We start from the raw sequence: 14,939 nt of genomic DNA on the forward strand, positions 1-14,939 counted from the left end.
AACAAACTTGAGGTAAAAGTAAATACTCTACAGGCTCTCAGATTCCCCCACAGTTACTTCCAGCTACTTTGGAACAAGCACTAATTATTATTAAATACAGGATAGATACAGCAATTTAATTCTCTCTCACCTTCTTAGCATACAAAACAATCTTCTGGACTTGTCCTGTTTCAGCAAAACACTGGATGACCTTGTTTGGAACGTTGGCTCTCAGATAGACACTAAGTGCTAGCGTAGGATCTACAGATTTCACGAGGTCTCCCAGCTCCTCCGAGCACTCCAGCTGTTCAGAAACAGAAATGCAGTCAGCCCACCCTGACACTGCCATGCTCTGCCACCCTCTTTCTAATTTATCCTCCTTTTGCACTTTAAAAAATTCAGGCCCAGCTTGATAGCCTGAGCTGACTCTCCCAGCAGGGATCTAGTGGGCTCAGCTCAGTTCTACACCAGCCAAAGGAATTTTCAGAGGCAGAAAGAAGTGGTGACACATTGTATCAGTGTGTTTCTTCAAATAATTCCACAGATGTAACCACAGCTCAAAGCACTTGCAGTCAGGACCCAAAGGAGTGGTCTGGCAAAGCCCAGCAGCAGCTCAGAGCTTTCCACGCTCTGCGCATCCTGCTGCGATTTCAGCCGTAGAATGAGTGAGAATTTGATCAATTCTCTTGCAGTAACTCGAGTCATAGTGACAGGCAGAGTGAGCACCTATTGCTCAGCCATTTGCTGTCACTGCTGAGCTCCCAGCTGAGTTTTCCCGGGAAGGGGGGAGAAGGCTGTCAGGCAGTGCTGTTCCTTCCCCCCGACAGCTCTGAAGGCATCAACCCCAAACTCACCTTATCTTCTTTTAACCATTTTTCCAGGAGCTGCTTGCGGCCCTGCTGGAGCACTGGTCTGCAGAGCTCCAGTGACTCATACTTGTTCAGCTGCCCTTGGTCCAGCAGAATGCCAAAATACTGCAGGAGAGGGGAAGTCTGCCCTGGCTGGGCTGGAACACTCTGGAACCGGCGTATGGTGTCTGGAGTACGCAGGATTCCCTGCCAGGGAGAGAGAGAGAGAGAGAGAGAGTCACTTCAATTTTCTTTTCTGCTGTTGTGGCTTGGCAGGAGTTTCTCCAGGGAGCTGGAGGTAATGGCACTGTAGCTGTCACAAGCATTTCTACGCTTTACCAGCCCAGAATGTCAGCTCAGGCGCTGAGATGCTTTGACAGAAATGTGCTATAAAAGCCCATTAAATTTATTTCAGTAGCAATGCAGATTTAAGTTCAGAATTACGACACCCTTGGCCTTGCAAGCAAGTTCCTCTCATCTGAATTTAGTCATAGTCTGGGTTTTTTTATCCTGTTTCCAGGTGCAGCCTCAGCTAGAGGTTGTCTTTTCACAGACACTTTTTTGCATCACTGGAGAGGCAAAGGTTAAGTACCAGAAACATTAAGAATCATAGCCATTACTTCATTTATTCCTCCCCTCCTCTGTGGGCTTTACAAACTCTAAAATCATCCAGCTTGCAATCAGTGTCAGCACCCAAGATACCTGTGAAGCACCAAAGCACTACCCTGGGACAAGAGCAACAATAAGATTGTGCCCTTGCCACTTAAAAAATTCACTCAGCTTTCCTGAATCAAGAATCTGAAGCCACTAGAGTTCAGTGCTGCTCTGAACACTTCACCTTTGGGGCATTAGCTGCCACTTTTGCTGCCTCTGAATAGTTCCCTTGTGCAAAGAGTGCATTGAATTTCCTGGCAAAGAGCTCCTCGGCCCCCGCCAGGTTGTTGCGGACAGCCATCCGTAAAGCCAGGTCAGGATTCTGCAGCACGTTTGTGATGTAGGGAATGATGTTCTCCTCTTCCACGCACACTGAGAGCACCTGAATAAAACACCAGGGGGAACCTCCAGTTAGTCCAAACATCAAAAGTGAGCCAAAGGCTAAGCTAACTCTAAGAGGAAAGTTATGGTATTCATGGGAAGAATTTCATCCCTTGGTAACTCATACTTGTCATTTGATTAAAGAGACCTCTGGTTAGAAAGTACCAATGTCATCCATTGTCTGCATCAAAGCAGGCAATTAAATAACTGATGTACTTGCAGAGGTTGAAACACAGGGATACAATGGATCTTTCAGGGATACAGGGATCATCCTAAAACCCCGACTCGGTGTCTTAAGTAATCAATCCTAGAGGATACCAGGAACAACTTTTCTGCTCTGTACTCCCCATGCTTAATAAGCAACACCACCCAAAACCAATCTGGGCTAAAGGCATGGCTGTACCAGCTGAGTAACCTGCTTAAAGCAGTTAAGTTAGACGTGTATAGAGACAGAACAGCAAATTTATTTGGGGGCCCACAACACTGTCACACCTCACATGGTCTGAGCAGAGCTCAAAGTTAACATTTCTGGAAACTTTGATAGATATGAACCCTGCAGCGTATCACGAAGAGCCAGTGGGATTAGCTAAGGAAGCTTCCAGGCCAAGTTTCCTTACTTGTCCCTTTCTGTTGACTCCAATAATTCCAGCTGTTGCTTCGTGCTGTGCAGTAACAAAAATGGTCTCTCCACTGATCCTGTTCATGTAGATACAGGTGCCAGTTTCCAGGTCATACAAGTGGATGTAGCCATACTTCGTTATGAGGAACACCACATCGTGCTTGTCACTGATCTGCAAAACAGAAATAGATTACCCAAATTTGGCACTGGATAAATGAGTTGGTGCTTTCGAGGCTCGGCAAAAAGCTGGGCCATTTCAGGACAGCCAGAAGTGCTGGTTTATTTTTACTTGAGTACTATCACAGCAGAATGATGTTTGAAGAGCTTGAAAAGCAGTTAAAATATATGGATATTTTTTCCATAAATAAGAACATGCTGCTTTTGAACGCAGCCTGCCTCCACCTTTACTTTACCACTACTGAAGCAGGAGCAGCAGTCACACCAGTCACACCAGTTTAAGGCCAACCCTCAAGTCCACATTAACCAGCTGCCTCCCAGTGCCCTGCTCCTGTCACATCCACCAAGAGAAGCTGCAGGCCTGTCAGGCTGTCATACCTGCATAGCAACAGGGAAGTCACTCTGTGCTTCAGGAGGAAAGAAGACATCCACAGCTTTCTTTGGAAAGGGCTGATTCCCAGTGGGTGGTGTGCCAACCTCAATGATATGCAGCTGTGCAAGAGATAAGATTAATTCTTGCATCTAATTTATTCAACAATAGATTCAACAGTGAAATCACAGCAATTCTCTTGCAGCCTTAATCCCAAATTTATGCAAAGATAGACTAAGTTCATTTTCATCGGCTAAAGGTGTGGCATTTGGTGCTCATGTACCATAGGCAAGGGAAACAGTTAAATATGATCTTTAGCTACCCCTAATTACTTGGAAGTTTCAGGATTTGGTTAGGTTACTTTAGATGCACTCCTGACTTTGCTCACACTCTACAGAGACAGTTCTGAAGATGTTTCTCTGAATCTAGCTCTGGTTTTGCTGTAACTCACATAATTCCAGCATTGGACCACATTTTAGCCTTGCAACGCTATTGCTTCATTTTTTTTTTTTTTTTTAATTTTCATCTAATAATTTGGAAATTAGTTGAGTCTGATACCAGGGATCAGCATCAAAGAAAGATTACAACAGCTTTTCCCTCAAGCTTAGCCTGTGAAGCTGAGAGTCACATGTTTCAAGCAGCTAATTAGGCTGGTCATGACATGCCACTTAACTTCTCCACTCACAGATTCTTGCTACACCAGGTAGTCCAAGCTCTGCATGCACCACATGTCATATCCAGACTGACACAGTCCTTCACTTTCTTCCTTAAATGCAACTTTTTCCATTAAACCACTTGTTCTCCTGGAAGCAGAGAACCAGGGTGAGTCACTAAAGATCACAGTATATTTAGAACCAAGCCTTACCTTACCCCCAGCTTGTCCTCTTACTGCAAAACAGAAGAGAGTGGATTCTTCAGCATTGCCTTCCATCTTGAACTGTGCAAAGCTGGCTGCATGTCCCTCGATGGGCTGGGACACTTTTCTGTCCACAGAGTACAGCTGCATTGCTCCCACTACACGGTTTTGCTACACACAAAAGAACAAGTGTCAGGAAAAACAGGCACTGCGACAGTAATTTCATTTAATATTGGTCAGGATGCTGCCATTTCAAGCTTCCTCTTACAACAGCATCACTTCAGACTCTTAATCTTGCACTAGTGTTTAGATCACTACAAATCCAATTATATTAATGTGAGATTTTCAGTTACTCTTAAGTTCATTAGTTGAAGATTGAGACAAGCATTTACATTTTATAAAACAAACAGATCAGTCCTGTTCCTGCGGAAGGAGACAACAGGACAAGCTCTGGGGTTTTCACAGCTCAAAGTACCTGTGCAGATATTCCAGTCAGCAAGAGCCATTTCTGCTTGGCATCGGTCCTGTAGTTGATGATCTGGCAGCCAGCAAGGCTGGAGTGGCGATCAAACATCTTCACGGGCTGGGACTCCCCTTCCATGCTCCAGTGGTAGACGGCGTTATCCGTCACGAGGGCAACAGTGTTCAGAGAGATCCACTTCCAGAAGGTGACATCGTCTGTCATGGTGTGAGCCTTCATCTTGCTCTTCATTTCGATGTTGAAGATTTGCAGCGTTTTCCCAGCTAGAAGACACAGCGTGGTTAGCCACGGGACAGAGCAGAAGAGCTGCACTAGGACATCAAACCCTGGGGGATTCCTTCAAGAAAAAGCTCTACACAGGCAGACCTTCAGGGATCAGCTTTCACTTTGAACCAGGCCACGCTCCCAGGGCCGATTTGACCGATTTGCCACTACTGAGCAATCAAACAGATGTGGAGAACGGATTGGTAGGAGACAAAAGCTTCAGCCACACAAACGGGTTGGAGGATACTTCACGTACATCAAAACCAGGTTACAGTCATGCTGAGGCTCTGGAGCTGTGAGGGAAGCTGTGCCAGTGGCATTAAAAGCTACGTCCACATCTGTTTTTAGTACTGAAAGGGCACAACATGGAACAGTCAGGTCGGCAGAGGGCTTTTGTAATTCAGGCTAATTAACCAAAACCTCGGGGTTGCACTAACGGGATACACAGCTACTAACTGCAAACCAGACTGACAGCAACTGTGCAAGGGAAGGAATCTAGTGACCAACACAAGCTCTAGAAGGCAAGAGGAAAAGTTCTCCAAATCACACAGAATGGTGCATACAAACATCCTGAACAGCCACACTTGCAGTCATTTCTACCAAATTTTATAACACAGCGGCCTAAGAAATTATTTCTTCCTGCTGAGAAGATAAGAAAGGTTCTGCCCAGTTCTACTACTTATAGGAGAGAATGATTTAAGCACAGACAAGTGTAGCCCAGGAGGAATAGAAAAGATCCCATGAAACAGAATGCAGGGCAGAATATCTGCCACAGTTACTAACTGGTAAGGACTGGTTTAGTTCAAAGCCATTAGCTCAGCAACTGATGCAAGATGCTGAGTCAGGAGTTTCTCCAGAACTTGGAGAAATCTCTCTACTACAAAGTTACTCAGGCTACAGGCAGCAGTTTGTTTCCACATCTAGTGCAGGTGGAGCTTTAGGGTCAAGGGAGAGGACATTCAGGTAACACATTCCTACATGCTAGGCAAGGTATTTCACAAGGCAAAATCTAGACTTGAGTCAAAAGGGTCAGTCCTGTTCATAAAACGCTCAGTATCAAGATCCCAATGATTTAAGTACACTTTGGGTTCTTGAGTGGATTAATTTTTGGAATCTTAAGGACTCCCTTGTTTGGGGGGGGGGGGCACAAAAAACCTCTGAGTTTTAGGCCTTCAGTTGCTTAAACACCACTGTTCAGCCATGTGCACCATCAATCTGAGCCATTTTATTCTGCTTTTTCTGGTCATAAGACACAACAGGTACTAGGTACAGTCAATTGAAGTAACTCACCATCTGCACACACAAGAAAGCATTAAAGTTGTGACAAAACAGTAGCACAGTATTAAAGTCAAAGTTAGGCAACATTGGATACATACAAATCTTTCCATTAGCAATGCATGCATTTCTAGAATGACTGCACTTAAAGCTTTTTGGGCCTCTGAGGGAATGAGATGGACATTTCTGGAGACTCCAGAGGAATGCCTGTTCTCTGTCACATCAGAGATACCAAGCTGGCTGACCTTGTACTTCCTTCACCACACAAGTCTTCCCTGCATAGTTTTACTCCTCTTATCACTGACTGATATAATAAATATGCACTGGTCTCTTTCAGCAAGGCCAAACTAAGGCCCTCAGGAGTATTTGTCTCTCCTTCCCAGCCTTAGCTTTCCTGTCTCTAAGGAAAGGTTTAGTTGATAGACCTTATACTCTTAGATCAGGTCTCATTTCCCTCTAATATGATTCCTTAAAGCCCACATTTGGCTTCCAGCTCTCCCTGCTCAGAAGCTGCAAGCATTTGGACTGAAGGAAAAAACTCATCCTAATGATCAGCAAAATGGCAGGAAGCCTCAGCCGAAGCTCCCTGCCCAGCTGCCTCCAGAAGAACTGAAAATGCATTCAACTTAAGCTCCCATTAAGCTGTGGAAAATTGCTACAGGATCCTCCCACATAAAGTACCTGGGAGACCTCAGTCACTCATAAACTAGTTCTGCAGAGAGCTCTCCATCCACTTCAAACAGCCCTTTATCAGGAGTTCATACCTTTCAATGCAATGACTTTACTGGCAGGGTTCATGATAGCACTGTCAGCTGAAATTGGTCTTCGGATGGGGTTGCTGGGGTCATTCATGTCAATGATCACCACTTGAGCCTGTTCTCCTACTTTCTCTCTGATGCAGATGAATTTGTCAGACTCCATAGTCAGAGTGCTGAACCCAATGTTTGCCGGGTTGATGCCCAGATTTTGGAGCTGGAAGAGAAAAGGAAAGGTTTAACATTAAGTTTTTATTACCTTGGTATAGCCACAAACAGCTTTTGCAAATGTCACAGGAAGTATCACACTTTGCCTTTTTTTTGTGACAAAACAGCCATGCTGCCCCAAACCTGCACCACACACGGTGTTGCACAATTTCAATTAAGCTCAGCAGGAGAATCATGCAAGCACTTGGTATCTTGTCTCCAAGGTCCATTAAGAACTCAATCTTTGAGCCCCCTCACAGGGTTTAAAGCACACTGAACTCGCCAAACTGGCCTTGCAGCTTCAGCTTTCCTCCCCTGAACTCATCCGCTGCGTTTGACAGCTATCACTATTTCAAGCTTAACATCACATGTGAGGTTGTCTGAGCTTTATCCTTGTGGAGCTAAAAAAAGCTGCCTGTCTAGCAATTAGCCCAGGCCTGTCTCGCAGCAGGAGGCAGAGCTGGGCACTACTGAAATCACCAATGGCTCAGCCACGGCCCTGCTCAACACAGAAGTTATCAATAAACCACTTCCTTCTCTGCTCCCCTAAGACTTTCAATACCCACCTTTAAATTATGCTGCTTGCAACAAAACAGTTTAGTTAACAGCACTTTTGCAAAGCGACTGTATGAGGAGGATGCCAGTAGGGAAACTAAGTTTATTGCATTTTTAACAGTGAAAATGCACTTATGGTCAGTTCATGGTCATATCACACAGATAGCCAGCTTGTCCACACATTAAGAACTCCAGTTTTCTACTATTAGAAGAACTATCAGCTCTAATATTCTGATATTTTTCTTTCTGGGAGACCTTTAAGCCCGAGATGTCCCAAGAAGGGCGAGACCATCAAAGCCTTTTTAGGATGATTGTGCTGGTGTGGAGCACTCAGCTCTTATCAGCTGTGCTCTGCACCAGCTCCAAGGAGGCCATGCCCCAGCTGCTCTGCTCCTGTCTGTTTGCAGTTCCTGATAAAGAGGGTTTTATTCCACTTCCCCTTTGCCCAGTCTCTCCAACGGCACATGTGAGGAACAAGCAACATCTGAACTACGGCACAGCAAGTTAACAGAACAAGCTTCACAGACATCACTTGGATGGATGATCTAGATTACACAGAGAATATTCTGACAATAAAGCCAGGAAACTTTCAGGTGACAGCATTTGACAGCTATTAAAAAAAAATAAAAATCAAACCCTAATTCCTTGACAGGTCAGAACTCTTTTACTCAGATTTAAGCGCGTGTTTGAGGTCCAGAACCCCAGAACCTGACCACACATTCTCCAGCCACTTTACAAGATTTTAGATTCAAGCTCAGAAGTCCCTTTCACACTTTGAGCAGTGTCCTCTAGCCTGGCACTCTGGCCTTGTACATGAGCTATGCAGGGTTAAACACAACCCAATCACACCCCTGCAGGGAGGGAAGGTTTGGAGATGTGGGAGTTTGATCTGGTAGAGCTGGAGTGACTTACTGGGACGTGGCATTTCCTTTTGCTAGGGCTGCAGGCTTAGCAAGTGCCAAATCATTTATCAAGCACTAAATTTCCTTGTTAATTTGGTAGAGGGGGCAGCTGCAGAGAGCTAAGCACTCTGCCTGGCAATAACTCACAGCACTACACTCAAAGGCTGCCGACAGAACAAATCGGAGCAGCAAGTCCAAGCAGATGGCAGAACCTCTTAGGAAGGTCTAGACAAAACCACCACATCAAAGGTGCTTGGATATCGCAAGACAGACTTACCTTAATCACCAGCAAACTGCCATCTGCTAATGCCAGCTCTGAGGCACTAACCCCAGGTGGGAGATGGGAGACTTTTTACATTTCTGTTATCAAAGGCGAGGCATTTCTTTACAAAGATTTAGCAGATTGGCACAGGAGCTCTGGAGAAAGCCTGGAGAAGTTTTCTGATGGAGGTGCAACCATCAGCAAGGTCTCAAAGTACACAAACTCCTTCTGCCAACATTCCATCTTTCATTTCAACAAACCAAGTGTATGAACATCTGCTTCAAGGCTCAGGAAGTTGACTCTGACAGTGACAATCTCTGTGTTTGGTTACACAAGAGTGTCACCAGCCAAGAGTGGCACCTCCTTGCCCAGCTGGTAAAGCCAACAGTGAATTTCTTGGCTGCACAGAACTCCTGAGCAGAGATCAATCCCTGGAATACAGGTTGTTTTCCTACCCAACCAGGCTGAAGTTCAGGTGAGTGAGGCAGGCATGTTTATAAAGCTAAGCAAAGCAAACAGAGATGAAGATTACTGTTAGGAAACATGACAGCAAGTATTTCTTTGAAGGCTTTTATTTTGAAAATTTCAATACTATTCCTTGTACAAACTCAGGAGTTGAACTACAACTAAAGGAGTACAGGGGTTTTGGGCAGATTTTCTACCGCTTCTCTTTACTACAAAGGGAAACCCTCCAAATATTTAATGTTGCACCAGGTTCACTACATTTCACTGATTCATAAACAAAACCAAACAAACAAAAAACCCCCAACCAAATACAAACAAAAAGGGAAATCTGAGGCATTGCTCCATTTTACTACAAACCCCACTTCCTTGGCTTTCAAGAAGACATGAAAGCAGAACTTGCTAACTGTGCTTGGGCAACTCATTTACAGTTCGAGTTATTTTACACCACCGTTTGTTGGAAAGATCAGTTACACCAGACTCCTGTTAGGAATAAAGTGTTCTGTGAAATAGCTGCTCCAGTAGAGTGGAACCATGAAACAGATTGTCAGGGACAACAGCAACTCTTTTGTTCAGCAGAGATGTCACCTCAAAGGACTCATCTCACCCAAGATCAGATACCTCAGTCACTTGCAGGCTCTGCTGAACCATGGAATTCTGTGACTGCATTTTTCTGAGCAGCACCGAGATGTGAGTCATTGTAACGCAGCAAGGCAATGTCTGATTACCAGAATTATTTTTTCACTGCAAGATAATTCAAGTGCATTCTTGGTAACTTAGCCAGAGAAGTTGTCACATGAAGGGGACATCAAACTGAATGGTAAAACTGCTGACAGGAGTCTCTTTGTTGACCCCTTCCTGTAATGTTCCCTTTCTTGTGACAGTCTGCTTAGCTGTCAGATAATTTCTCCTTGCCTACGAGGAAGGGCACAGAAGTGCTGAGCAGACATTTCACCTCGACTCTCACACTCAACAGGATATAACCACTGCTCTTGTGGCCACAAGCAGCTGCTCAGCCCCTGCCCAGAGACTCCTTATCTACATGCTGCTAGAAATCACAGAGCTGGAAAACACCACTAAATTGGAAAATTCCCATTTTTTTTGAGAAGCACTTCAGTGTGCAGTGAGTCATATCAGCTCTATCCCAGGCCATGCTTCCTTAGGCTTTGACTGACCAAGGCAGACACTAGGCTACACTTCAGCTGCTCTTTCAATTCCATTTGTGAAAATTCAGAAAAGCAAACTTAAGTCACACGAAACCATTTGTGTCTGTGATGCTCGCTTAGTTACTGTCTGCACTTCTGAGAGTCCCACAGCCAGTCCATGGCAAAGCACTTCGTATTTACCAGTGCAAGGTAAGAGTTACAGCCTGTGACAGCCTAGGAAGTCATGTTTTCAACAGATAAGGGCCCTCTCTAGCATTCAAGAGCTCTCCTGTTTCTATATCCTTCCTATTTTCTGCCTCACCCTCAGCAGGCCGAGGCACCACCCGCTCTCAGCAGCCACAGACGTGCTGTGGGACAGCTTCAGTTCCACCACTGAGGCTGGACCTGCTGAAACTGGAGCTCAGAACCACTGAATCCCATTCCTTATCTTTGGTTGAGTCTCCAATCCCAGCAGGAAGCACTAAATGAGCAAGGCCACCAAGGCAGGCAGGGCCCTGCACCTCGGTGCCTGCTGCGAGGGACATGCCCAGAACAGCTCATAAACTGCTTAACTAATTGCTCCTATCCAATTAGTCAACACACACACACACAAAATCTCTCTCTCCACAAGACATTTCAATTCTCTGTTATGCCTCTTCCCTCTGTAGGAATACTCTAAACTCACTGGCTTTAGGAATTTGGATCCACTAAGAAGCAGAGAGCAAGAATCCCACCAAAACAGCATTAGGCACCACAGTCCTCTAATTCCTGACTGTATTATTAACAGAGGATGTAACTGCTCCAAACTAATGCTGTTACAGCATTTAATGTTTTAGGCTGTATTAAACTCACTATCAGCACAATACATGGAAGGATTTTGCTCTTTGTCATTTTTAGGGCAAAGTATTGAATTTATATGTTTTATTCTGTGATGCCTTGGCTGTCCTGTTTTATTCTCTGGCACAGCTGTGATTCCAAGAGCCATCCAAGCACCACCAGAACAGCACAGCTGCCTTTCAGGTTTGCTCCATCAATGAACAATAGATGCAACCCCCCTTTTCCTAGTGTTAAAAAAGCAGTTCTGTCTTGGTATCAAGTGCACAGCCTCAACTGCCAGTTTTCTCTACACTGTCTTACAAAAATATTTAGATTCAGAAGAGTATTTATTAATGCCTTAACTCAGTACAGCAGTGGGCCTGGTCCAAGTTCAGTGTTTATTTCAGGGTAGTGTGGTTAAATTAACTGGCAATCACAGTTCATCGCCTTCTAATTAGTCTGGTTCCTTCTCACTCATCAAGAACCTGTCATCTTAGAAAAGCTCCACTGACCCACCAGAGCAAGCAGCTGTTTTACTTTCACCCTCAAACACAAACTGGCACATTTTAGGAAACCTTAAAGCCTAGATAGGAGCAACCAGATTTGTAATCATCCCACACACTGAACTCTGATCTCCCATTACATGCACGGTGGATTGTTTCCTCATAGTCTCACTGGAAAAGAAACCCAAAAAAAAAACAACCAAGGAGCTATATAAAGTTTTATAACAAGAGTTTTGATAGCACAGGAATCCGGCTCCTCCTTGAAAATTCCCAAGGAAAGTTTCTGCACAGCCTGTTGTTGATGTTTTTTGGTGGCAAGACAGAGATGTACAACAGACACCACACAGATAAGAGCCTGCACACCTGGGGCTGCTGAGATTACAGAGCACACGACGGGACTCAGGCAAACAAACCCTGAAACCTGACAACACTTTTTGGTTTTACACTCCCCAGAAAGCTCCCTCCTCCCTAGCAAGTTAACTACTGGTCCAAAGTACACTTTTAGCTCCAATTTGGAGTACAAAGCACTGTGGCCCAAAGAGATGAGGCATTCTGGAGCAAGGTTTCTGGAGCTTTTACCTTTTCATTCCCAAATCACACAGCCAAGCTGCCAACAGCAACAGGCAATGGACTGGCTTGAAGCTGAATGCCAGGACAAGCTTTGTACTTTTTAACCTCTAATAATGAATCTGTGGAAAACTGGGATCACACTGTGTGTATAGACTGATTTCAGTAATAGCCCGCAAGAACTTTCTCATTCAAATCCATCACCTGCTTTTTATGGCTAAGGCTCCGGTTGGGTACCTCATCTTTCATTAAGCATCACCAAACTTGCAAGTGTTGCACAACACCTGTACAACGAGTTTCCTAGACAATGTGGGTCAGGTACAGTTCAATAAATTGTATTACTGAGTCTCTGAGGATTTCCTAGGAGCAGCTTGGATAGCAAAAACATTGTGATATCAGTGCTTCTGCTCTAAAAATTCATGTCAGGAACTCCAGCAGAAAAACAGCTAACTCCTGGAATCCAAATCCCTCTGAAATTTTTTCAATGAAATGAAAGGAGGAAGTTGAGTAGCGTTAAGGGCAAGAGGCACGTGCACCCAGGCTCAGAGGGGTGCACACCCATCAGCTCCTGTGTGCCGCTGTAAAAGATACTGGTTCAGCCAGTGCTCCACACTGAATAGGTACAGGCAGAGAAAATGCAAATTCAACCCCAAACAAACAGATAAATCAGAGTGGAGGCAGAACAGTCCTGTTCCACCGTAGTGCTGGCCTGAAAGTTCCCAGCACTTCTGGTGTGAAGCAGATGAGTTTCATTATGTAACAGTACTCATGTCATTAGAGACCTGGCAGTGGGTCACATGCAAGGTTTGGGGCTTAAATAATGTATCAGAGGTGCCACAATGCTTTATTGAGAGCTGGGCTATCCAGAGATGAGTTCCACCAGAGTGCAGAGAACCTCTTCAGGACCTGGTTCTGGGCTTTGCCACCACCAGGACAAGGCACTGGCCTAGAGGTGAAGCTCTAGCCAACTCCTGAGATTCTCCTGTCAGTGCTGCTCGCTACAGGGACACCTAAACTATGAATTCTGGCTGCCTTTAAACTGATATTGGAGCAAAATCATTCGGTGCTCAGCTGCCCACCTAAACAACCGCCAAAGCAGCATTTATTTGGGCACTATGAACAGCTGTAACCTTCAAATAACTATTCTGCAATGGTTCTTTTAACAAGGTGCCTAGAAATTAATTGCTTTCCATTTGAGCTAAGGAAAAAAACTCACTGTAAATCATGCAAATCCACCACTACGTGAATGCTCACCACAGCCCCAGTGAGCTGAACACAAACCAAACACAGGCACCGGCACCACAGGGCAGCAGGCCGCCAGAAGACCTCAGCCAGGTGTGCCAACGTAGCTTTTAATAAGACAAATTCTCCTCAAAAAACGCTCCTCAGCAGTGAAACCGAGCTTAATAACAGCGTGGCTCGTAGCACTTCGCCCTTCAGACCTGTCAGATAGGAAGTGCCCATTGCACAATTGGATCTCCACTTCCAGACCCCTCCCTGCGCTCCAGCTTCACCCACGGACAGGGAGGCACACACTGCTGCGGGAAGGTAACCCCGCATTCCCGCACCACGGCCCAACCGGGATGCGCCACCAGGAAGTCACCTTAGAGAAACGAAAGGCCATCACTCGGAAATAAACTATTAGCGTGTGGTTCTGGTGCAACGAGAGCCGGGCTTGGGGAGAGGCCAGCGGACACCAGAGCTGGCACCTGGGCACCTGCACTGCCACAGCTGCACTGCAGGGAGCCGCAGCAGCTCCCACATTTCACTGCAATACGTGCTTTTTCTTCCACAACATGACATTACAAGCGGGAACGCCGGCAAAACGCTTCGGTCTGTCCTAAGAACTACGGAGGCTTTAACGCCATTCAAACAAATAAAATTAAGCGGCACACGGAAACAGCTCGGCCACCAGCCCCGCTCACCCCCGCCGTGCCTCGCAGACCCCGCGCTGGGCCGGGATTTTCCCCCGGCGCTGCTCCGGGAAGCGCAGAGGAACCCGCGCCCCGCCGGCCCGGCCCGCACCGCCCGGGCACCGCGCCAGCCTCGCCCACCCCGCCGGGGCACGGCCCGCGGGGCACCGGCAAGGGCGGCATGCCCGGCCCGGCCTCTCCCGGGAGGTGCCCTCCGGGAAGCGCTCCCGGAGCCGCACGCCGGCAGGACGAACGCCCCGCCGAGCGCGCCCGGCCGCCGCACGGCCCTCACGGAGGCACCGCGGGCAGGCCCGGCGCGTCTCCCCCGGCACCGTCCCCGGGCGGCTCCCCCGGCGGAGCCAGGCGGCGGCCCGCCGGCCCCCGCGCCCACCTGGAGATGCTCCTGGAAGCGGATGGGCAGGATCTGGGCCATGGCGGCGGCGGGGCGCTCCGGGCCGGGCCGGGCTCAGCGGTGCGGGCGGAGCGGAGCCGCGATGGCGGAGCGGGGCCGTGCGGAAGCTGCCCCCGCCGGCGGAAGGATACCGCCGCGGAAGGATACCCGCACCTGCCGCCGGCGGCCGGCCGCGCGGAGGGATCCCGGCGAGCGGCGCCAATGGGAGCGGCGGGTGTGATGCGCCGCCGGAAGGGACTATTTGGGGACGCATCACTCCCTCCCTCCCTTCCCCGGCCTTTTTTTTTTTTTTTTTGCCACATCATGCGACCGGGGGGCCGCGACGTCACTTCCGCCCCGCGCGCCAGCAGGGTCACGTGGGGCGGAGCGGCGCGGCCGGGCAAGGTGACACCGGGGGGACACGGCAGGGACACCGGGGGGACACCGGGGGGACACGGCAGGGACACCGGGGAGACACCGGGGGGACACCGGGGAGACACCCGGGGAGCCCCCGGGCCACCCCTCCCCGCGGTGTCCCTGTCACCAGGATGCGATGG

General features: G+C 47.4%; 1 protein-coding gene across 2 annotated transcripts in view; it reads right to left on the minus strand.

Annotated features, from left to right (window-relative positions):
- CLTC (clathrin heavy chain) overlaps positions 1–14,511 on the minus strand; it is a 29,601-nt gene extending 15,090 nt beyond the window's left edge. For both annotated transcript variants that reach the window (XM_040082699.2, XM_040082698.2), the window contains exons 1-9: positions 14,383–14,511; positions 6,669–6,876; positions 4,360–4,628; positions 3,894–4,055; positions 3,037–3,150; positions 2,480–2,653; positions 1,666–1,863; positions 834–1,034; positions 131–283 (exon numbers count right to left, since the gene is read on the minus strand). In XM_040082699.2, the coding sequence (XP_039938633.1) occupies positions 131–283; positions 834–1,034; positions 1,666–1,863; positions 2,480–2,653; positions 3,037–3,150; positions 3,894–4,055; positions 4,360–4,628; positions 6,669–6,876; positions 14,383–14,424 (1,521 nt within the window). In that variant the 5' untranslated portion in view covers positions 14,425–14,511. The remainder of the gene's footprint in view (positions 1–130; positions 284–833; positions 1,035–1,665; positions 1,864–2,479; positions 2,654–3,036; positions 3,151–3,893; positions 4,056–4,359; positions 4,629–6,668; positions 6,877–14,382) is intronic.
- Between the last annotated feature and the right edge of the window lie 428 nt (positions 14,512–14,939).

Source organism: Hirundo rustica, chromosome 19 (assembly GCF_015227805.2).
Source record: "Hirundo rustica isolate bHirRus1 chromosome 19, bHirRus1.pri.v3, whole genome shotgun sequence".
In the NCBI taxonomy this organism is placed as follows: Eukaryota; Metazoa; Chordata; class Aves; order Passeriformes; family Hirundinidae; genus Hirundo; species Hirundo rustica.